At 39.3% G+C, this 23,983-nt stretch overlaps 1 protein-coding gene across 9 annotated transcripts in view; it reads right to left on the bottom strand.

Moving 5' to 3' along the window:
* Positions 1 to 432: 432 nt before the first annotated feature.
* LOC122550945 (52 kDa repressor of the inhibitor of the protein kinase-like) overlaps positions 433 to 23,983 on the bottom strand; it is a 45,234-nt gene continuing 21,683 nt past the window's right edge. For 2 of the 9 annotated variants that reach the window (XM_043692467.2, XM_043692471.2), the window contains exons 2-6: positions 20,913 to 21,033; positions 18,507 to 18,620; positions 18,362 to 18,398; positions 8,755 to 12,056; positions 433 to 1,332 (exon numbers count right to left, since the gene is read on the bottom strand). In XM_043692467.2, the coding sequence (XP_043548402.2) occupies positions 1,264 to 1,332; positions 8,755 to 12,056; positions 18,362 to 18,398; positions 18,507 to 18,620; positions 20,913 to 21,033 (3,643 nt within the window). In that variant the 3' untranslated portion in view covers positions 433 to 1,263. The other 7 variants (XM_087988429.1, XM_087988431.1, XR_015757498.1 and 4 more) reach the window with 6 other exon arrangements.

Genomic DNA, 23,983 nt, shown 5'->3' with positions numbered 1-23,983 from the left:
AGGCAAGGTTACAAGGCGATAACGGAAGATCTGAGGGTTGCGAGGCTGCAGGTTAATGGATAATGAAAGTCCATTATCCCTGGACTAACAAATGATGTATACTGTGGTAAAACGTGAATCACATTTTGGAAGGGAGAACAGTATTAATTAAATTGGGAAAAACCGCAGAATGTTGCAACACAACTTAGATTTAAAAACAAAAGTGTGAGAGAGAGAGAGAGAGAAAACAGACACAGACAGAAAGGAGAGAATTCGGGACATCTAACCCCTAAGGTACAAAGCCTGTTGCCAGTATCCTAGGTCAAATTAAACATCTTTCATAAAAAAGGTGCGGCATACAGTGCTTTTCTACAAAGTCAAAAAAGGAGGAAAAGATGGGGATGGGGAGATAGAGACAAAAAGGATTTCTGAAAAGATAACAGGAGTCGTTCATCTACGTTTTCAATTTATTGTAAAATACAGATACACAAAATTTATGCAACGTCTAGACTGCAGAAATAAGCCAAATTAGAAGTTCTTGCAGCAGTAAACATAAAACAAAAACACATAAATGCGACTTATTCCACTGTATTCACTTTCTACAAAAGGTAACAATTCTGACAGGATTCTTTCATAATTAATTAAAAGGCTACAAGAATAAACAAGTGGAGGAGATTTTTCTCCCAATGTTTTATAGATCAAGGCCTGGCAGTGCACTGAAGTACAGGACTCTTAGGCTCAGAACAAACGAGAGATGGCCTAAACGATGAAACGTGCTGGCTATTTGAAAAGGGAAACATTAGCAACAGCACCAACCACATTCACTCATACCAGGAGCTGTTTCTAAGCAGTGCTTGATTATTTATTGTAGTGGAAGTCTTAAAACAAAAAATAAAACATAAGACACTTTAAAGTTGAATGTTGAGGCTTTTCATTTTATTTCTAGTTGGGTGCACAGGTGGGGAAGAAGTAGCGAAGATGGAAGTGGAAATGAGGTACCATCATGGCTTTCGGAAGTAGTATTGTATGTGTGGGGTGAGACAAGGCCCTGCCCCAAACCAATATTTACATACAATAGTTAGAAATAAACATCTTGTCCAGAAACGGACAAAATATACATTATTGCACCATTTATTCCAGAAATTCACCAAATAACCTTTATTTCAGTATAAACTTCAACAGTGTATGGAGTGAACAATAAGCCAGTCTTCGATCCTGGTCTCACCCAGTGCCCAGCGAGCTGGGTAGCTACTGGAAGCAGATGCCTAGGCCAAACCTTTTCTTTCACTTAAGCTGAGGGGTGGTGCCATGACTGAGATGCTCCTTTGCCTTATCTGTGCCCAGCAAATGATGCTGAGATTGAAAATCAAACAAGAGATCTTATCAGATGCCTGAAATTCTAAGCCATGGTTGTGGGATTGGGCAACATGGCAGTCATAATACTGGAGCATTTATTTTAAAAATTGGAAACATGTTTAACAAGTACATAATACAGGGCATTACAAAAATAACTTTCCACATTAATAATTGGCTTAAGAAACTCACAAGTGGGTGTATTTTTATTAAAAATATATAAATTAAAGGAGAACACAAATAGCAAGCCTTCTAAGTGTAATTTGAAAGAAACAATATTAATTCAAAATTCACAGAAATGAATTTCCAAAGCAATCAGCTATTGGAACGCAAGTAGCTGTGAAAATTAAAACAAATATAAAACAGTTACCAATTAATTGTAACAGGTTAATAGTTAATTAATCTATACAGACATGCTTTTACACACTGAAATAGTGCTCCTGCTGCATGAGGTGTTACACAACTGCACAAAAGCAATGATAGGATTTTTACACAAATAAAAACAGATCAATTATTCAACCTAGTAAATCTGATAAGAGCTGTTGGAATCCACTCAACCCCTTAAAAACTAGATAGAGGGTCATGCGCCGTATCATCATTGCATTTTCTATACAACCTACATTAAAGATGGAAATAGCCACCTCCAATGGCCTAGTATAGAACTGCATCATCCATTGTAGTATATGGTCCCAAGTTTGAGATCCTTTCTAAGCCGAGCCAGTTAACTTTCACCAGGTGATAACTGAAACTTGGATGCAGCAATGAATCAGCCTAGTTAATGATTTTCATTCAGGATGATCACTTGCTGGTGGGGATGTTTAGATTCAATCATGACAAACAAATGGGCTGTTGATTCTTATCCTCAGGTGTGTGAAATAGCTACAAAGGGAGTCTAGAAATGTATCTGCACGTGGAATTTGTACATCTATGCGTGTCCTCAGGTCAAACTGATTCTTTGGCCAAATTGCCTGTAACCAAGATCCAAAGAAGCCACAACCCGTTATATCAATCTTTGCAACAACTGCAGAATTTATTTGAAGCTAGTGTTAACGTTCCCCTTCCCCATCCAACACCTTGAGGAATTGCTTAATTGTATAATAGGAAAATACTTGAGTTCTGGATAATTGCAGCTACATTGTACACACATATCACAGAACAGCCCTATCTACCAATATATTGTACACCTTATAGTAACAAACATTTTCTTTCCTCTCCAAAGGTACCAACACAGGATGTAGTTCCACAGGTTGCAACACTAGCCCTCACCCAAGCAGTAATTTTTGATTTGAGTGTAATCAGTGTGCGAGTTCTGGCAAGCAACAAGACTACAAAGGAGACTACAGTCCAGTCCTCAGGCTACACTGATATATACATAGAATGGATTGGAATCACAAATTATTTTTCTGCCTTCATTATCCACAGGCATTGAAGCCAAATGTAGTCTCAATTTGGCACAGATTAGGATGGAACATTGACCACAATGTGGATCAGTTGCACATCCAAGACACTGGGAAGAAAAGTGAACAATTAATTTAAATGCACTATCCATATAAAACAGAATCACAACATGAGAAATTTGTCCCAATAGAAAACAATACTTAAAAAATCTGCAGGATGATCATTTCCTAGAAAACAAGTTAATTCAACTCCAACTTTCACATCAGCAACACGGGTATATTTGGACACAAATCATGCTATTGGTTTACCCACAGGCATCTTGAAGTTGGCCCTATAATTGTCCCAAATACATATCTCAATACTAACTTTGTGGAGATGCATTTAAGAATGGTGATAGCAATCACTTCTTTCAATGAGTAATTAATCAATTTTTCTGCAGACAAGTGTAATTTTCTAGTCTCCTTTTCTGAGCAGGTTCAAGAAAACTGCAAAAGCTTCAGCATGAGCTGGTGGATTCCTCCCTTTCTTGAGTCAGCCGCCATAAATCATTGATCAACACATTAAAAGGGGAATAAAACCTAAACTCAAAAGTAATATGATATTTTCTTAGCATCCTGGCTGTTGGCAAGATTACTGCACACTCCCACAGATCCGGAGATAAGAATTGGCACAGTTTAAATGCAAGAATTAATTTAGTAAGATCAAATACTGACTTGCTCAGATTGCCTTGGCTTATCCTCCTGCAAATTAGTGGTAAATTCTGTTAATAAGATGCTTAGTATAAAGCTGATGCTAAACAGCATCAACTAAATTAACATGTAATACAGTTAGATTCTATGTGGAACAGAAGTAGCTGTCTAAATTGACGTGGAGGTGCTAGTGTTGGGCTGGGGTGGACAAAGTCAGAAGTCACACATCAGTTTATAGTCCAAGTCACTTCATCTGAAGGAGCAGCGCTTAAAAAGCTTGTGATTCAAATACACCTATTGGACTATAACCTGACATCATATGACTCCTGACTGAATTAATAGGTGGCCTTTTCTCATGCTTGACATTTTGGTGTCATGTCAGATGTTGTATTGCTGGAATTTTCACCTTGGAAGTACAAAACACTAACTGAATAAAAAAACTGGTGTGTTAGATATAATATATATATATATATATATATATATTCTCTTAACTCCAAGATATCGATTTAAATTTGTTTCAAAATACAGAAATGACTATATATTTTTCTGCCTTCCCTCCTCTTTTGTAATACTGACTAATGAAGAATTACTGCTTCACAGACATCAGCAGACCAAGGTGTTCTCACCTCACTGGCCTCTAATCTTCTATCTGCCACCATGGGTGAGATTAAGACATTCAGCACATTTCAGATCATACACTTTTCTCCATCTATCTGTATCAATACCACTTACCCACTGGGTCTTTATTTGGCAGGTGTAAGCAGCTTACCCTATCCATAGTTTCAATTATTTAGGAAATAGAGGGTTACCGCACTAACATTACCACAACGTGGTACAAACTGGTCAACGAGATGTGGAATCCGTCGAGGTGAAGCAAAGAAGCAACAAGGAGTGAAAAACATTAGGAAGAGTTCATCTTTAGGCCTCCACACAGTAGTGGTGACCTAGCATAGCTTTAAATGGGAAATTAGAAATGTACAAAAGTGCTACTGTAACCCACTGTAACCTTTGGTGGTTTTAATTCCAATATAGACTGTACAAATAACACTAGCAATAATACCATGGTGGATGAATTCCTGGAGTGGTGTGTTTGATTTTCTTTTTGACCAGCACATTGAGGAACCAACGAAGGAATAAGACTATCCTAGATTTGGCTTTCTGCAGCAAGGGGTTAATTAATATTCTTCTGAGGAGTCCTTTATGATCACTTTTTCTTCCTTTTAGAATTCTTTACTGGAGTAGAAAAGAAGTCAAATTCAAAAATCTAAACAAAGAAAGCAATGAAGATGTGACACAAATTAACTGCAATGGACTAGTGACTCAATTCAAAAGATGCAATAGTGGACAGTGACAGGTGACAACAGACAATGGTTAATATTTAAGGAACAAATGCATGCATTGCTACAGTCACATTTTTCAGGTGAAAGAACACAATAGGAAAAGTTCTCCAACCGTGGTTACTTAAAGAAATTAAGGATGGTGTTTTGGGTCTCAAGAGTAGTCATATAAAGTACTCAAAAATGCAGAGCATAAGGATTGGGAACAGTTTAGAATTCAGCAAAAGAGAATCAAACTATTACTGAACAGGGGAAAATAAAATGAGAGCAAGCTTGCAAAGAACATAAAAAAGCAGTCTGGAAAAGCTTTTAAATATGTAAAATAGGAAAGACAAATGTAGGCCCCTTACACCCTGAAACAAGAAATTGATCATGGAGAATAAGGAAACGGCAGGACAACTAAACTATTTCAGTTCTGTCATCACATAAGATGACACAAATAATTTCCCAGAGGTGCTAGGGTCTTTTGGGAAGGGGAACTGATGAAATATTGTATTAGTTTAAAAAAGTAGAACAAAAAGTTGGTAAATTCCCAGGGCTTGATTACCTGCATGCCATGTAGCTAAAGGAGGTGGCCAAAGAAATCATGAATACATTATTTGTAAAGATTCTGGAACAACCCCCAACAAATTACAGGGCGGAAAAAGTAACTGCACTGTTTAAGAAAAAAGGAAAAAAATCAGGAATTACAGCTGATTGGGTTTTCAGTAGTGCAGGTCAATAATTAAGGATGTCATAATATAGCACTTAGAAATTACCAATGAGATTACACTAAGTTAACATGGAGTTATGAAAGGAAATTGACAAACCTTCTGGAAGTTTTATTTTTGAGTACATGACAAAATGGATGAAGGAGACCAATGAATTTGATTTTCAAAACCATTTGATAAAATCCCATATTAGGAGGTAACTGAGCAAATGCAACACACATGAGGTTGATGGTAATATACTGGTATAGATTGAGTTATCTATTTGAAAAACGGAGTGGGGAGCAGAATGGGTTATTTTTGGAGTGGAGGGCAGTGATGAGTGGAGGACTTCAGGGATCAACGTTCGAGTTCCACAATGTAAATCAACAATTCAGATGAGATATTCGAGCATAATACTTCCAAATTAGCTGATGAGACAGGACTAGATGGGACTTTGAGCCATGAGAAAGACAGAGGCAAAAAGACTATTTAGATAAGTTGAGTGAGAAAATGCATAGCAGATGTAGTGTAATATAGATAATGTAAAATTATCCACTTCGGTGGGAAAAAAAAATTGGTAAAACAATATTTAAATGGTGAGAGATTGGAAAATGATACGCAAAGGAACAAAAGTGTCCTTGAACATTCATCATTGACGACAAATAGTTACAAAGGAAAACTGCATGTTGACTCATTGTGAAGGTTAGGAGTACAGGAGCTATTAAATCTTACTCCAGCTGTTCAGGGCCTTAGTGAGAACACACCCAGAGAACTATGTACAGTTTTGTTCTCCTTACACATCGTGTACTTTACCGGAGGAGAGGGAATGCTGTGAAAGCTCACCAGACTGATTCCTGGGCTGGCAGGTTTGCCAGGCATGCAGCGAGATTGTTTGACTGGGCCTGTATTCACTAGATCTCAGAGGAATGAGTGGAGATCTTACTGAAATGTTTACATTTCTGACAGGTTTGGACAGATTGGATGAAGGAATGATACTTACCTTAACCAGGGAGTAGACCAGAACAAGGGGTCATGGTTTCAGGATACATGGTAGGCCATTTCAGACTGAGATGAGAAGAAATGTCCTCACAGTGGATGGTGAAACCTGTGGACTTGTCAGTGAAGAGGAGTGTCTTTAAGCTAAAGGTAACAAGAAGTATGGGGTGAGAGCAGAAGTCTGGCGTCGAGATTAGTTCAAGACAGGATTTTAAAGGAGGAAATTATTTTGCGACTCAGCACTCCTTACTCATCTCTAAGTCTAAGATAGAAGAGGTCAAGTATATTTCTGAAACATTCCTCACCTTTTACACAGGCTGATGGTTACAATTAGCCTCAGTACACATGGACTAAGGTGAAGTGAAGAATATTAAAAGTAGTGTCTTGGAGACAGAAAGAACACATTGCTTTGATTACTATTACATCCAGTTGTCATGTAGATGTGGGCATACCTTTAAGAGAGTTAAAAACAGCAGAACTACCGGACACAGCACTAAGTGTTCCCAAAAAGGTAACAATATAACACTGGGTCGAAAAACTCTATTAGTTCATTGCTTGGAGACAAAAACAAATTCAAATTTGGCCAATCAATTTAAATTATACCCCAAACATAACAAACTCCAATCAAGTTTGAATTAAGTATATTAACAATCTTAAAAGCCAACGACACATTCCGATGTTCTGGAGCGTAAGACTGGGGAAAATTGAACAGTTGAGAGGAGAAGTGCCACAGCCCAGCATGTAAACACACTGCTTGAAAATAGCTTTCTCTTAAAAATACCTTTTCAATCAGTAACCTGTAACGCAGAAATTCCTAACAAGGAGAAAAGATGACGCACCAAGATCTGGAGGCAAGAACCTACAGTTGCCTGGTTTTGAGATAAGAATTGTTTTGTAAATTTTAATTGGGAGTTTTATCAGACTAGTATTATAGAAGGAAGCCAAAAAATAGGTTAGAGAAAGAAATTGTAAATTGTGGTTCGTTAATTATTCTCTGTTATACTTTAAGAAATAAAGTTGTTAATTTTTACTTTAAATAGTTCCTTTACTAAATTGGTTTCCAGGACAGTTAGCAAATGCTTCTAAACCCTATCACTGGACTCCAGGCTAATGGTGAGGATGATAACCAGTTTAGTGGATCTTATGCCTCTTACCTAGGTAAAGAGTGGAAGATTGCCATTGATCAGATATCAGAAAAAGGTGTCAACTAGGAATTAATACATTCCAGAATGGTGTGGGGGGGGCAAAGTAAAGAATTAGAACATAATTTCTGAAACTGCTCATTAATTCACAACAGCTTTGGCATTCTCAATTGTTATCAAATAGTATGCGGTGGCACCAGATTCTTGTTTTCCTAGCAGTGGAGACAGAAAGGACAGGCATGGTATCTGAAAGAGAGAGAGAATGCTGGGGGGTGAGGGGAGCTAACTGGGTCAAAGCTGCCCCAGAAAAAACTATTAAACAAATTATCTTTTAAAGACACCGCAGGTGGACAAACAATATGAGAAAACATTTCAGTTAAAACCTATTACTAAAATAAGCTTGACGGGCCATCAATGATTGTTGTAAAAAAACGTCACAGACCAGGAAATTAAAATGCTCAAACCATATCATCAGTATCTCCATCTCAGTTGAGGGCAAAGGGGAAAATAAGAAAGCATTAAAATGTACAGGCTGAATTTGCACTCCTGTTCAGCACCCAATACATTTATATGAACACTGGATAAACCACTACAAATTCATACGAAGTACCAGAGTAATATCACACAAACAAATTCCAAATCACAGATTTATGGTTCAGGAAATTCAACTCCCAGAAAAGGTACCTAGGTAAGAATGTCAATTTAAACATTGTTGTTTGTATATAAACGTTATTTACCTTCACATTTTTTCTATACTTAACTTTAGCAGTTTTGACAAAGACTACATTTAAAGGAAAAGCACATCACTCCTTTGAACAAACATCATGGGCAAGCAGGTTGCACACATGGACGTGTCTTTGGCAAGGGTACCTTCCTGGGCCCAAAGAATTTTTAAATCAGAGGTAATTGGAGATGGGTAAAAGATGTCATGGTACTCAAAGGGAAGGGTAATAAAACAATGAATGAAAATAATTCAAAAATTGTTGTTTATTTCACCCTTAAACGAACATCTTATCTTGAAGAGCATCCTCATGCAGGAGTCTTCACATTTCAACATGCCCAACCTGCATTGGTCACAGATTAAAGTCGTTGACTGTTAGGAGTATAACGGAAGTAGCAACAGTGTACCATTTTATTGTACTGCTACTTCAGAACTATTTACATTACTTACACTAGAAATGTCTGTCTCTGAATTTCTGTCTTCTGAATTTTTAATTTCCAAAACCTTTATTCCATCACCACTCAAATCCCGATTACACAAGCTCACTTTGTCTACTTCCACTGTGGCTGCTTCTGTAGGAGGGTTCTGCAGATCTGTTGCTTCTGGACGGTTCTCCAGTTCCACCACATTTGCCTCAGGGCATTGTTCCAGCTCAATGGCACGCGACTCGGGGTGTGGATCGAATTCCACAGCACTTACACCAGATTGGTGTTCTATTGCTTCCACGCCTCTCTCTGGATTGCCCTCCATCACAGTACTAGATTCATCACGATGAGACAAATCCGGGGCATTAGTCTGCGGTGGTTGCTGTACCTCTGCAGAGATAGATTCCAAATGTTGCTGCACCTCTGTAGCACCAGGCTCTGGGTTATGTTGGATTTCTATGCTAGTAACTTCTGAAGGATGTTGCACCTCAGTAGCAACTGGTTCCACATGGGGCATGATATCTACTTCATCGATCTCTGGATGGTCTGTCTCTGTAGCAACAGACACCTTATGCGGCCGTATCTCCATCTCACTAGGCTGCAAGTCGCACTGGCTCTGTATTTCCACAGCACCATGCTGTGGCTGTTGTTGTTGTATTATTGTTGTGGCACTAGTCTCTAAACAATGACCCACCTCCATGGTGGTCTCTTCTATTCCACTGCTCAGCTCAATAGTGCTAGTCTGTGGATTGTGCAATTCCACAGTGTTGGTCTCTGGGTGGTGCTGTAGTTCAATAGTATTTTCCTCCAGATGGTGCTGCAGAGATACTGCACCCTCCTGTACCTGGTGCTGTAACTCCACACTGCTGGACTCCATTTGTGGCTGGAGCTCCACAGTGCTCACCTCAATAACTTGGCTTGTTGGATGGTGCTGCAATTCCAAGCCATTCACCTCTGAGTGATGTTGCAATTCTACACCATTCACCTCTGGATGGTGGATCACCTCCACCACTCTTCCCTCTATGTGGTGCTGCAGTCCCACACTGCTTTCTATTGGCTGCTGGCTGATCTGAGCCCCTTCCGGATGGTGTTGCAATTCCACACTGGATTCGGCTGTATGCTGAGTAACAATCATTGTACCGCTTACAGGAAACTGCTGCAGTTCTACTGTGGTCCCCTCTGGATGCTGGGTCACTTCTATGATAGTCTTATCTGAATTCTGGCAGACCTCCATGAGGCTTCCTGCAGACTGATGGTGCAGTACAACCCCACTTGCCACTGTATGGCTCGCCACCTCCATGCACTCGCCATCAACTTCATACACTGTCCGAGTGCTTGTATCCAAATTATTAATTTCAACACTGTTTCCATCATGATTGCTAATGTCCACACTATCTGAATCAGTCACGTGGGCGAGCTGCATTTTCTCTGGGTACAGTTTTGCATAGGTATCGACCATCATGTCATAATCATGTTTAGCATCATAACTGATGTGGATTAGTGCCAGACTGGTTGTCCGTTCCTCAACCGGAGTGATTTTTAAGTATGCTTTCAGCCGTTTCCGTCCAATTTCATACTTGTCAGTTTCGAGCTTGATAATAGGTAGGTTTGAGACAATTTTAAGTAAAGTGTACACATTTGGAAAGAACTTGATATCAGGATGGCGTAGCGTGTCAAAAATAGTACTAGGAAGTTCAACATCTCTGCTTCGATGCTTCCATTTTATCTTCCAACAGTGCAGTTCTGCTGAAAGGGTATCGGGATTTGGAAGATCATCTTTATATAAATCAGCCATGTTTTCCTCTGCAGTATTATATTTCAGCTGAGCCATAACAGAAGGCACCAACGACAGGCACTTGAGAGCCTTTAGCTGCTGCTCGGAAAACATGTCCTCAATTTCTAAAATAATGTGGTCCAAAAAGGGTGCAGTAATTGCTTCCTTATAGTAGTTTTCAGGAGTCTCCTCAGAAACCTCTTCACTTTGAGGCTGCCTGCGACATCTCCAAGGCAGCTTTAGTTCAATTCCCATTTTGATTGACAAATTGGTGGCTTCTTCTAACCAGAACTCATGATACACATCAATATTGTCCCTCATTTCGTTTAATGAGTGCAGGACCGCAGTCAAAGTGCTTGAGGCAAAATAAGTGTCTGATGCTTGACCTTGGAGATTTTTGCCAAAGGCTCTTGTGTATGAGAGAACATTTTTCAACACCATAACAGAGACAACTATTTCAAAATCTCTCATGGTTGAGGACAACATGCTGGCCTGGGTCGCTATCTCAGCATTCCACCTACCACATGTATCGTAACTGATCTCATCCAAGCACGTCACCAGCACTTCATAAAGATCTGCCAAGATCTCAAAAGTGTCATGTCTTTCATACCAATTAATTTGAAAGAGTTTTTTCAGCTCCTTTGCCTTCTCCTCATTTGTTTGATAGACACCGTCAACACCAACATCAAAAACCTTCTGGAGTTGAGGTGACAAACTGAAAAATGATACAATGTTTTCCATCAAACTTAATACCATGTTAATACCAAAAATCAGACTGGACTTCGCAATCCATATGTTTAGGGGATAGGAAGAACAAGGAGTGCTCAATGCCTTTGGACACTGCTGTAAAATACTAGCCACAACAACTCGCTTTTTGTAACACATTGTGCCAGAACCATTGTATGCTTGTCCACGGCAGTAATACATGTTCAGACCCCATTTTTCTGTAAGAGTCTCATGGATCCGACTGGCCAAGAACTCCCCGTCAAGATCACAGGGTATGAAGCCAACAAATTCTTGCCTCAGACAGTCAGACTCATCTACAAACCGAATTAACAGGGACACATGGTCAAGCCCTGCTACATTGATCACTTCATCTGTCACAATTGAGAAGAAGTTGCTGTCACGAACTTCTCGGAGTACCTCCTCCCGTATGCACATCTCACAGATGTCCAAAAGGTCTTTTTGCAAGTTCTTAGGGCAGTACACTGCATTCACAGCAGTTGTTTCAAACCTCTTTCTAAGAATTTCATCGCCTGCATTCATTCGGAATTCCAGTAGTGCTTGAATGTTGTCAGGAGTATTGCACAAGTTACTCAGGTTTTCAGTGGCTGATCCTCCCAAAGGGACATTTTGCCTCCCCAACAGCAATACAGTTTCAAATAAAACTTTGAGAAATTCTTTGTTCCCTTTCTCTTCAGGTGTCAAATTCAAAGATTCTTCCAGGAGAGTAGACTCTTCAAGGCTCTCTGTAGCACCTTCCAGTTCTGTTTTGTCAAGTTCATTGATTGCCTCCTGTTTACACTGCAGACCTCTCAGGACATCACAGTCAGCTTAAAAACATTAAAAAAATGTTTTAGACTATTGCCAAAATTTTTATTATACTTAATCATAGGCCCAACTTAAGTGTTGATTTGACAAACTCTCCCTGTAAGTTCTGCTAACACAAGAGTCACATATTCAACATATTTACACAAGTTATTTCCTGACTAAAGACAATTAAATTAAGGATAAAATTTACACAGAATTATAGCTGTTTATAAGCACAAACTGTGACACAAAAATCTGAAGAATGAATACTAACTCAATTAAATTACTCCCATATATTCACATTGTCTACTTTTAATTTCTAAACCCAAGACTGCAAATAATATTAACAGGCCAAAAATGCTAAGATGTAGATTGAAAGTCAAATGGTATTATTAGTGCACCAGTATATATTATTGCATCACAACGCAAAAAGCATCGACGATCCTAATGGAATAAATGTACAAGGGAATTTATAGATTTGAAATGCAGCATTACATAGAAACTAGAAGGAGCAGGCATTTGGCACATTGAGCATACATCATTCAGCATGATCACTGCTAATCATCCAACTCAGTACCTTGTACCTTTTCCCCACATATCCTTTGACCCCTTTAGTTCCAAGAACTATATCTAACTCCTTCTCCTCAACTTCATTCTGTGGCAAAGAATTTCATTGGCTTACCACTCTCTGGATGAAGAAATATCTCCTCATTTTGGTCGGCCCATCCCATATTGTACACTGTGACCACTGGTTCTAGTCTTCCCAGTCACTGGAAACATACGTCAGTCCTGCTGTTACAGGAGTCACCTTGGTAAAACTTTATTACACTCTCTCTATAGCCAAACCATTTTTCTCAGATAAGGAGGCCAAAAGTGCACACAATATTTTAGGTGTGATCTCAGCAAGGTCAAATACCATTTGCCTTCTTCACCCTATGCTGGACTTGCTTACTTTCAGTAACTAGTGTACAAGGATACCCAGGACTCACCTCCTCCTCTTCTAATCGATTGCTATTCAGACTATCTGCTTTCCTACGACCAAAATGGATAACCTCACATTATACTTCATCTGCCACGCATTTGTCCACTCACTCAATTTGTCTAAATCACACTGAAGTATCTCTCTATTCTCACAGCTCATCTTCCCACCCAGCTTTGCATGTTTTGCAAACTTAGGACACATTACATTTAGTTTCTTAACCCAAATTATCACATTGTGAATAGCTGGGATCCAAACACTAACTCTGGCAGTACCTCACTGGTCTCTGTCTGCAATTTGGAAAACGACCTATTTACTTCTATGGCTTCGCATCTGCTAACCACTTCTGTATCGATATCAGTACAATCTGATATACTTCAGTTTTACACGTTAATCTCTTATTTCAGACTTTATCGAACACCTTCTGAAAGTCCAAATAAATCACATCCACTAGCTCCACTTTATCAAATCAACTAATTACATCTTTGAAACTTTCCAGGAGATGCATTGAGAATGATTTCCCTTTTGTAAATCCATTTATCCAATCCTGTCACTTTTTCCCAAGTGCTGTACTATTAAATCTTGTTGGATGGATTTTTTTCACACTCCTGATGTCAGACTACCTGGTCTTTAACTCCATTTTCTCTCTACTTCCTTTTTAGACAGGAGGGCTACATTAGCTACTCTGCAATCCATATGAACTACTCCAGAGTTTATAGAAGCTTGATAGATGACCACCACTATTTCAACAGTCACTTTCTTAAGTACTTTAGAGTGTAGATTATTGGGCCTAAGTTTTTAAATCAGGCTACAATCATTTCAATTTTCCCTACATCGCTTCCCTATCAATACTGATTTCCTTCAGTTCCTCCCTCTCTCGAAACCCGGGGATCCCCAACATTTTTAGAGCATTTTTTGTATCCTTTGTGAAGGCAAAACTAACCATGTATTGGCCCTGGTGAGACCACACCTGGAGTACTGTGTGCAGTTCTGGTCTCCAAATTTGAGGAAAGACATTCTGGCTATTGAGGGAGTGCAGTTTTAGGTTCACGAGGTCAATTCCTGGAATGGCGGGATTACCTTACACTGAAAGACTGGAGCGACTGGGCTTGTGTACCCTTGAGTTTAGAAGACTGAGAGGGGATCTGATTGAGACATACAAGATTATTAAAGGATTGGACACTCGGAGGCAGGAAACATGTTTCCGCTGATGGGTGAGTGCCGAACCAGAGGACACAGCTTAAAAATACGGGGTAGACCATTTAGGACAGAGAGGAGGAGAAATTTCTTCACCGAGAGAGTGGAATGCTCTGCCCCAGAGGGCAGTGGAGGCCTCGTCTCTGGATTCATTTAAGAAAGAGTTGGATAGAGCTCTCAAGGATCGTGGAATCAAGGGTTATGGAGATAAGGCAGGAACAGGATACTGATTAAGAATGATCAGCCATGATCATATTGAATGGTGGTGCAGGCTCAAAGGGTAGAATGGCCTTCTCCTGCACCTATTGTCTATTGTCTAATGTATTTAGTTGGTCTGATATTCTTTGTTCCCTATTATAACTTCCATGTCTGTGATGAGACCTACGTTTGTCTTCATTAATTTTCTGCCCTTCACTTACATTCAACTTGCTTGTAAAAGATTCTGTATCTTTTCCACAATCTTATTCTAGTACTCTATTTCATAGAACATAGAACAGTAGAGGCCCTTCAGCCCTTGACATTGCTACTATAAGATCAGACTAACCTACATACCTTTCATTTACTATCTCCCGTGTGCCGATCCAATAGTCGCTTAAATGTCCTTAATGTATCTGAGTCTGCTACTACTGCTGGTAGTGCATTCCATGTATCCATCACTGAGTACAGAACCTACCTCTGACATTTCCCTTAAACCTTCCTCCAATCACCTTAAAATTATGCCCCCTTGTGATAGCCATTTCCATCCTGGGAAAAGATCTCTGGCTATCCATTCTAACTATGCTTCTCATCATTTTGTACCCCCCTATCAAGTCACCTCTCATCCTTCTTCGCTCCAATGAGAAAAGCCCTAGCCTCCTCAACCTTTCTTCATAAGACCATGGCCTCTAGTCCAGAAAGCATCCTGGTAAATCTTCTCTGTCCCCTCTCTGAAGCTTCCACATGCTTCATATAATGAGGCAACCAGAACTGAACACAATAGTCCAAGTGTGGTATAACCTGGGTTCTACAGAGCTGCAACATAACCTTGAGGCTCTTGAACCCAATTCCCCCTCCACTAATTTCCACCCTCTTATTCAATCCCTTTATCCTCCTTTGCTGAATCTAAAGTGCTCTCTATCCACACATCTACTGTTTTCTTTTGTCCAATTTATATGTCATTTTCTTGGATGAAATACTATCCTTAATTTACCTTGTTAGCCGTGGTTAGGCCACCTTTCCCATTTTATTTTTGTGCCAGTGAAGACCAAAATATATCTGGGATAAACAGGCTAAAACGGATTGCTTACTGTATCAGAGTACAGCAAGTACCTAAGAGAATGGTACCCATACATTGTGAAAGAAGAGTTAGACTAGGATGCTAAAAATTATTGTATTAGCTTCAGATTTCTGGAAAACATCAATGATATTTCTGCAGTTCCTGACTCCAGTAATTTTTTTGCTGCTTGGTAATGCACATGATAATATTTTAGCAACTATTCACACTGGTGGAACATGGGTGTTAATCTAATTTTGTGAAGTGATTTAAAATTAACTAGGTCACTCTTTCTAGAATAACATTTTTAAACCAATATGCTTCAGATTGCAAGGCATCCTGAAGTGTTCACGGAAGTTTGTTTATATTGTACAGCTTTACAACAGGAGAGAGAAAATATTAAGCTGCAGAATCTAGGATGAGTTCAGAAGTGTTTTGGGTGCAATTCAAAGGTGGCCTGACCAGGATCAGAAGCATAGTCTCTCCTACAAAAAGGATATCATTCAGACCAGTTAAAGAAATAAACTACCACAATTAAAAGCTGTTTGATTAATTTCCATGACAGGAGTATTTGATTAAAACTCAACAGATTATTAAAAGACTGAGGAAATCTAAGCTCTGAAAAGGCTTCATAGCTCATAGTACTGGTACAGATGAAAAGTGAACGAGACTTAGTTTTGCTCTGTGTTTTGAAATCTTTTAATCTGCTATATATAGATACCATGGCTTGGTTTACTTTATTTGTATTTCGTTGATATATTAAACTTCTCTTTGACTGTTAAAGAGAGTAGCCTTCAATGTTTGCGTTGTGATCAACTATGCCAGATTTCATTCTGGGATCTAGCTTGACCTGTGGTAACACCAGCTGCGATCATACAAGAAGGAAGGTAAATTTGGTATACATATGAAGAAATTTATACGATAAGAAATTGGCTACTCAGAGGATTTATATAAATTAGAACTCTGGTGTCACTGAAGTACCAAATGGTCACCACAACAGGTAAGAGTTTAAGGTTGTTTCAGATCTAGTGCGGATTGTAGCTTTCAAACATCAAAAGCAAATAGATCCCAAAATAATTAGAAATTCCTTAAAATGGGATTGTGGTTGGGCCAAAGATTTGTTTTATGCCTGGATCATGGGCTTTGCTGATTGAGCCATCATTAATCACTCATCCGTAGCTGCCCTTGAACAGGTAGTGACAAGCTGCTTTCTTAAACTGAAGCTCACTTAGGGTAGGTACATCCACAAAGCTGTTAGGTAAGGAGCTCCAGGATTTTGACCTAGTGATACAAAAGGAATGCGGATAATTTTCCAAGTCAGGATGGTGACTGGCTCAGCAAGAAACTTGCAGGTGGTTGTGCTCCCAAGAGAAATGCTTTAGGTCATTTGTTTAAAAAATGCCCATAATTTCCCAGTTATTAAATAACCAACAAATATAAAATAATGTAAATTTTCCAAGTACTTATCTTCCCTCAGCATCAATAATGAACTAATTTCAATCTGAATTTAAACAAGTTTTGCTCTACACCTCAAAATTCATTCCAGCGGTCAAGGCAGCAGATGCAATAGGAACACCACCAGGTTTTTCTGCAAGTTACACACCATTCTGACTTAAAGCTGTAATCGTTGTTCCTTTACTTGTCATAGAGTCATGAACTGCCCTTCCTAACAGCTCTGTGGATATGCTTTTGCAATTGCAACAGTTCCAGGAAGCTAAGCATCAGACCTCGTGGGCAACAGCAGTAAGTACTACACTAGCCCATAACACTCAGATCTCAAGAACAAATTAAACTAAAGACCCTCAGATGCACATTCAATCTTGTAATCTTTCTGCAAATGGGCTTGTTGACAAAAGACTTTGGCTGACCATTTTATCACTACCCTCACCTTCCTTCAATCTCATTATTTCCATCACTTGCACAAAATTCTCTCTCTCTCTAGGTTAATTCCAACCGGATACAACTCCTTCAGTTTTGGCCTGGATATTATCATGACATCTGCATTTGACAACTTGCATAATTTATCATTCTTCCTCATATTATTAGCCAATCTCCTTTCTGTCTCTCTACCAGCATAGACTTCACCTTAATTCTGTTGGTTGGATTCCAACTTTGTGGGTTTGTCAAACTATCCTAGTTACTTTTCAGAACAAACTTAGACTTTAAATGTTCTCCTCACCAAAACGGAGACCATAGTTAGACTATAGTTTCTCTTGGCCCAAGACTTAAATCTTTTCCTTTAGCAACTCCACGTTGTTCACTCATGTTCAACTCCATGTAAAACAAACATTTACTCTAGCATTTAGCCTTTCTTCGCCACAAACTCAGCTTATGCAAGAAATCCACCTCCTGATCTTTTGATCCTCTTTCTCCAAATCAACCGGTTCTCTTTTTACCCTAAGCTAGAAGGTCTCATCATTTTCCTTCAGGCATGTCTTTTTCCTTTCAGAATCAGCAGTTACCAATCTCTGGGCACTTGGTTCTTTCATTTGCTCCCATGTCATAACCTTTAATTGCTTTGACATTTTCTGATGCAAGTTATAGGTTTTTAAAAATTTATTTTCTTGCACACTTCTCTTTCAGTCATAAATTTCCTAATCATTTTACATGCATTATCTGTATTCCAATAGAGGATGTACACACAAGGCATTTTCTAAGGTGCCATTTTTACATTATAGTCACTCGCCATCATATAAGCAATTGAGCTATTTCTGAAAGATTATTTCTAGAAACATTTGTGAAATCATTTTTAATGCTGAAATAACACCTTCCAGATCAAACATATGTCTGGTTAGTCAGCCTACTAAAAATTAAAGCTCCAGGAATATATGTTAGAAAACATATGATCAGTTCATACTATTTTCGGGGTTACATACTTTACGCGTGATGGAGCTACTTACTTCTTGGTGCCTTCACCCTCAATAAATCTTCCTCAGTCTATAACAAGAAGAAAAGAAAAGGAAAAGGTTTTATACTATCTTAACATATCCTGAGGTTCACAAAAGGAGGAAAAAAGCGACAATTATTGTAATGAAGTCAATTTACCAGGTCTTTTATTCTCTTGTGCTTTCTGTGTTTGCCTTCAGGTTTATTGAGATGGCTCGTTAAGTCAAACAAAGTTGGCACGGCATTATCCTTAAGGACGGTTCTGTAAGGGCTCTGGAAACAAGTTTATAATTTCAAATAATGTTACACGCTTTACTGTTGATATCAAATTGCTTTCTAACTCAAATTTCCCCATTTACAGTTTCTCTGTTGCTGTCTCATAGCCTCTAGCTTATTCAGCCAGTTCATAATGTTACAGCCAGACACTAAGTCGTACGTAATATTTGACAGTCACAGGCCACCTCATGAATGTGTACAGCAAATTAAAATAAAACCTGTATAATTCAGGAAGTCAGCAGCACCTGTGGAGAGAAAAGACTTAACATTTCATGTTGGTAACCTTTCACCTGACCCGTTGAGTTTTCCCAGATGTGTTTTTTTTTCCAGATTTCCCGCTTCTACTGTATTTTACCTTTTATATAAATGCAATTAGGATGCTGGATACATTAAAAAAAAGCTAATATTCAACTGAAATTGCAAACTAAGCTTGCAATTTAATCTCACTTCAAATTCAGTGTGCAGTTCTTGCTAGTTTAGTAATAATACTGCACCTCTGGAGACAACACAGAGGAGAATAACTACACTGACTTAGAGGGTATACTAATCAGCTTGTGAAGACTATACAATTTGTTTATGTTGCCACTTGAGAAAGGAAGCCCAAGAGATGTTAAGATTGCTGTTTTTAAGATTTAACAGCAAATAGAGAATATAGCCCAATGCTTCTTTATTTTGTCCAGGATAGTACAAACAGACGGTATGGCACTCAAATTATAAACAAAGCCAGAGACAAGAATGCTTCAGTGTGTAAGCAACGAATCTATTACACTTAATAAAAACTAAGAACTGTAAATGTTGGGTTTGTGAAACAAAGACAGCAAGCAGAAACTCAACTGGTTTGGCACCACTGGTAGAGAAAAAACAGCGTTAATGATCCAAGTCCAATGACTCTTTGTCAGAACATATACTTGCTAGCTTGGGAGGTAGAGAAGCAGTAAACATTGATTCATTTAAATGCAACTTAGATTGACATTGTTCAGAATAATAATCATAATACTGTACACGGTTAACTTGAACACAAATGTCTCAGGCTTGGATGGAAAGATGACTTTGCTCCTGCACTTCTGAAAGCTCTTCAAGGGTTGAGAATTTTGTTGTCTCATTGCTGGGCCTGTTGCAAACCAGTTTATAGAGGTTGATTAACCATTACTGCTATTAACATCACAGGATGATGGAAGGCAAATAAGACTGACCTCTGTCTTTTCTCATGCAGCAATCCCTCGGTTCCTAATTGAAAATGTCTGATGAGAAAAAGTACAAAACCTTCCAGCAGGGTCATAGTATTTTAACCACAGGCAAGATTGTTGACTAGAACGTTCTCCCTCCTTGCCCTTGAAATGATAAAGCCAACAGCAGCATTCCTATCACAAGGCAAGGACTGAAGTTAACCTGGTACTGTATGATTTAGTTTCACACTCCGTTTGCTCAAAAAGCCACTGGGGAACTATCTCAGTTTTCATAGACTGAAACCAACCAACTCTCTACACGCAGGGGCTGGGGATAATTTTTTGTTTTTGAAAAACTGGTTACTGAAATGAGGAAATAGAATTAGCCTAAAAACAGGTTTCAAAAATGTCAATTTACAATGGAGGAAAATCCTTAAAATTTAAAAAGCACACTTTTGTTTTTAGTCATTTTTCACACCATCCCGCCCTGACAACCTTTGCTCTCTTGTACCCACACAGTGTCTTTCTGCCTCAGTTCTCTTTCTCTATGTGCACCCCTCACCCCTTCTATTTTCCTCTTCTACTTTATTCTTTGTTTTGTTTACTTGTTTCTTTTGCAATTGTGAGCAAGGGTAGGAGTAACATCTGCAATGAAATGAGTGCCCAAGTTACAAAATACAGCATTCATGGTTAGAATGTCAGAAATGTATTAGGATGGGATGCTTGTTTTATTGGGTCAACATATCAAAGAACATTGAACTAAGTGAATAAATAGAGTCAAGGTACATATTGTAGCAGATATGATTCAATGGAATGAAGAGTAGGCTTGACAAGTTGAATGGCCTACCCTACAAAAACTGTACAGCCCAGAGGTAGAGACAAATGTCAATTAAGTATATGACTGTTGAGGAAGACTGCAGTACTGTCTGATTTTTGTTCAAATTTGTGACGTTACAGAGGAGTTTATTTTGCTGGAAGATCAAAAGGTTGAGCAATACACATCTTAGTTATAACAAGAAGTGGGCTGGGACTTGGTTGGTGGGATGCCTAGAATAAATCCAAATGGCCATTTCTTATTATCTCTAACAGCTTGATGTGGAATAAACAGAGAATTCCAACTTACATTTGTGCATATCAAGGATTGTTCAAAGTGTCTTGCACAGAGTCTGTACTGTTTGTGAAGCTGCTCAGCGGACCTATTTTCCAAGTCTGCTCGCCGACAGTTCTCTACCCATTTCTGACACCTACATCAATAGAAGAAAAATAATGACTGTTATGACCCAACATTTGATACAACAGATTGCATTTCAGACAGATTATGTTTACGTTGCGAGAAAGAAATGCATAAACTCAATGGGCCAAATGGTGTCTCTCTGTCATAATGAGTATGATGTTATAGGTTTATTGCCAATTACTTTTCCAGCAAAATAAAATCTTTTCAAAACAGTGCCTCGGTACTTTGAAGTGGAAGACTTCAGCGTTGCATGAAGCTAATTTGGTTTAGCTAAGACTGAAAAATTTCTTACTGGTTCTACTGTAAAGTTTTGTCCTTCTCTTTCACTCCCTATTGCAGAAATCAGCAACTTACTGAAGGTAAGCATCAATATGTCTGTCTACAGTCTTGGGGCTTTTACACAATAAGTTAGCTAGCTCACTGAGCTGGAAGATTTGTTTTCAGATGTTTCGTCACCATGACTAAGTAACATCATCAGAGTCTCCAGTAAAGTGCTGTTGGTATGTTCTGCCTCTCTATTTATAGTCTTGGTTTCTTAAGGTGGGTGATGTCATTTCTGGTTTATTTCCCCCCCCCCCCCCCCCAAGGGAAGGTCAACAGGATCTAAATCAATGTGTTTATTGATGGAGCTCTGGTTAGAATGTCATGCCTCTAAGAATTCTTGTGCGTATTTGTTTTGCCTGTCCTAGAACATGTGTGTTTTCCCAATCAAGGTGATGCCCTTGTTTGTCTATATGTATGGAAATTAGTGATAGTGGGTCATGTCTTTGGTGGCTAGTTGGTGTGTGTGTATCCTGGTGGAAAATTTCCTGCTTGTTTGGCAATGTAGTGTTTTTTACAGTTCTTGCATGGTATCTTGTAAATGACATTGGATTCGTTGGTAATATCTAATGGATCCTTTAGTTTCATTAGTCGCTGTTTAAGTGTGTTTGGAACATTTGTGGGCTACCATGATGCCACAAGGTATGAGTGGACAGGAAATTGAGTGAACAACAAATTGTTCTTTGATGTTACATAATGTGCTATAGTTTTTGGTTGCATCGTGTCTGCTTGTTTGGGCTTATTTCTGAAGATTTGGCGGATTGCGTTTACTGGGTATCTGTTTTTCATGAAAACCTTGTATAGATACTTTTCTTCTGTAGTTTCTTTTTGTAGTTCTTGGGTGCTGCAGTGTGATGTAGCTCGTTGAAGTACTAAGAGAGAGAGGCAGGACATACCCACCAGCACTTCATGGGTGATTCTCACTGATGTTACCCAGTATGGTGACGAAACGTCTGAAAACAAACAAGCTCAGCGAGCTAACTAACATACTTAGCACCAACCTCAGCTATAAATCTTCTCAAAAATAGTTTTTAAACACTGTTGTAACAAAAAGGTTAAATTGATATTGGCATCTTCCCGAACAAATTTATGACCATCTCCTTGAAGAAACTTAATACTTATTCCTTATTCAGCCCCATCCTGTAGTATAAAAAGACCTATTAGGTAGTTAAAAATGGAGTACTAGAGTGGAAACAAGCAAGAAAAAACAACTCATCTAAAGTGAGGCAATGACAACAAATGAGACAAAACATGCTGCACTGCAGAGGATCATAATTTTAGTGGTAAATTCCTTTGATAGACTCCTTATCAAATGCAAGATGTACAGAAGGATTTCAGGATCCTCCTTCAGAAATCACAAAAAGCTAGCATTCATACTTTATATAGGTTTACAAAATCATGAGGGACATGGATAGGATAAATAGACAAAGTCTTTTCCCTGGGGTGGGGGAGTCCAGAACTAGAGGGCAGAGGTTTAGGGTGAGAGGGGAAAGATATAAAAGGGAACTAAGGGGCAACTTTTTCATGCAGAGGGTAGTACGTGTATGGAATGAGGATGCCAGAAGAAGTGGTGGTGGCTGGTACAACTGCAACATTTGGATGAGTATATGAATAGGAAGGGTTTAGAAGGATATGGACTGGGTGCTGGCAGGTGGGACTAGATTGGATTGGGATATCTGGTCAGCATGGTTGGGTTGGACAGAAGGGTCTGTTTCCATGCTATACATCTCTATGACTCTATCAGAAGAGAATAGGGAAGGCAGTGGAAGCATGGTATGAGAGAGGAAAATTAGGATGGGTTGACAAGGAGGCTGAAAGAGCATAGCAAGCCAGGCAGCATCTGGTGGGTGGAGATGGCGACATGTTCGATAAACGAGTGGGCAGGGATGAGCGTGCGAGGGGGAGAGAGAGAGCCGAGCGAGCGCATGGATAGAGCAATTTAGCACTGCTGCTTCACAGCATCAGGGACCCGCATCTTTGGACAACTGTCTGTGTGGAGTTTGCAATTTCTCCACGACCCTGCGTGGATTTCCTCCCACAGTCCAAACATGTGCAGGTTAAGTGAATTGGCCATGCTAAATTACCAATAGGGCTCAGGGATGTGTAAGATAGGTACATTAGTTGTGTCACTCATTTAGTTAGTGGACTTCAAAGAATGAGTGAGACACAGGAATCATTGCTGGAGTGAAAGGAGTAGAAGCAAGGCAGACAATGGCCTCGTGGAGTTATCGTTAGACTATTAACACAGAGACCCGAATACTGTCAGAGTCATAGAGATGTAGAGCACCAAAATAGACCCTTCAGCCGAACTCATCCATGCTGACACAATATCCTGAAAAGTCTAGTACCATTTGCCAGCATTTGGTCCATATCCATCTAAACTCTTCCTATGGGTTATTCTTCGGAGGGTCAGTGTGGACCTGCTGGGCCTGTTTCCGCGGTGGAGGGATTCTATTCTATTCAATCAATCATATCAATGATGCACATTGTTAAGAGGCTCCGGAGAGAGAAGCAGGTTTTGCGCATGCGCGCACCCTGGTCGGCGAGGCCTAGCGACGGGAAGTGGAAGCACAAGCCTGAGGTTAAATTTTGGGTCAACATCGGCCTCCCTCGAAAGCTCCGGGCCAACATCTGCGCGA

Source organism: Chiloscyllium plagiosum, unplaced genomic scaffold (genome assembly GCF_037043375.1).
Source record: "Chiloscyllium plagiosum isolate Xiang-an unplaced genomic scaffold, Cpla_swu_hap1 HiC_scaffold_6, whole genome shotgun sequence".
NCBI classification, from domain to species: Eukaryota; Metazoa; Chordata; class Chondrichthyes; order Orectolobiformes; family Hemiscylliidae; genus Chiloscyllium; species Chiloscyllium plagiosum.
This window is presented reverse-complemented; position numbering and strand designations above follow the sequence as displayed.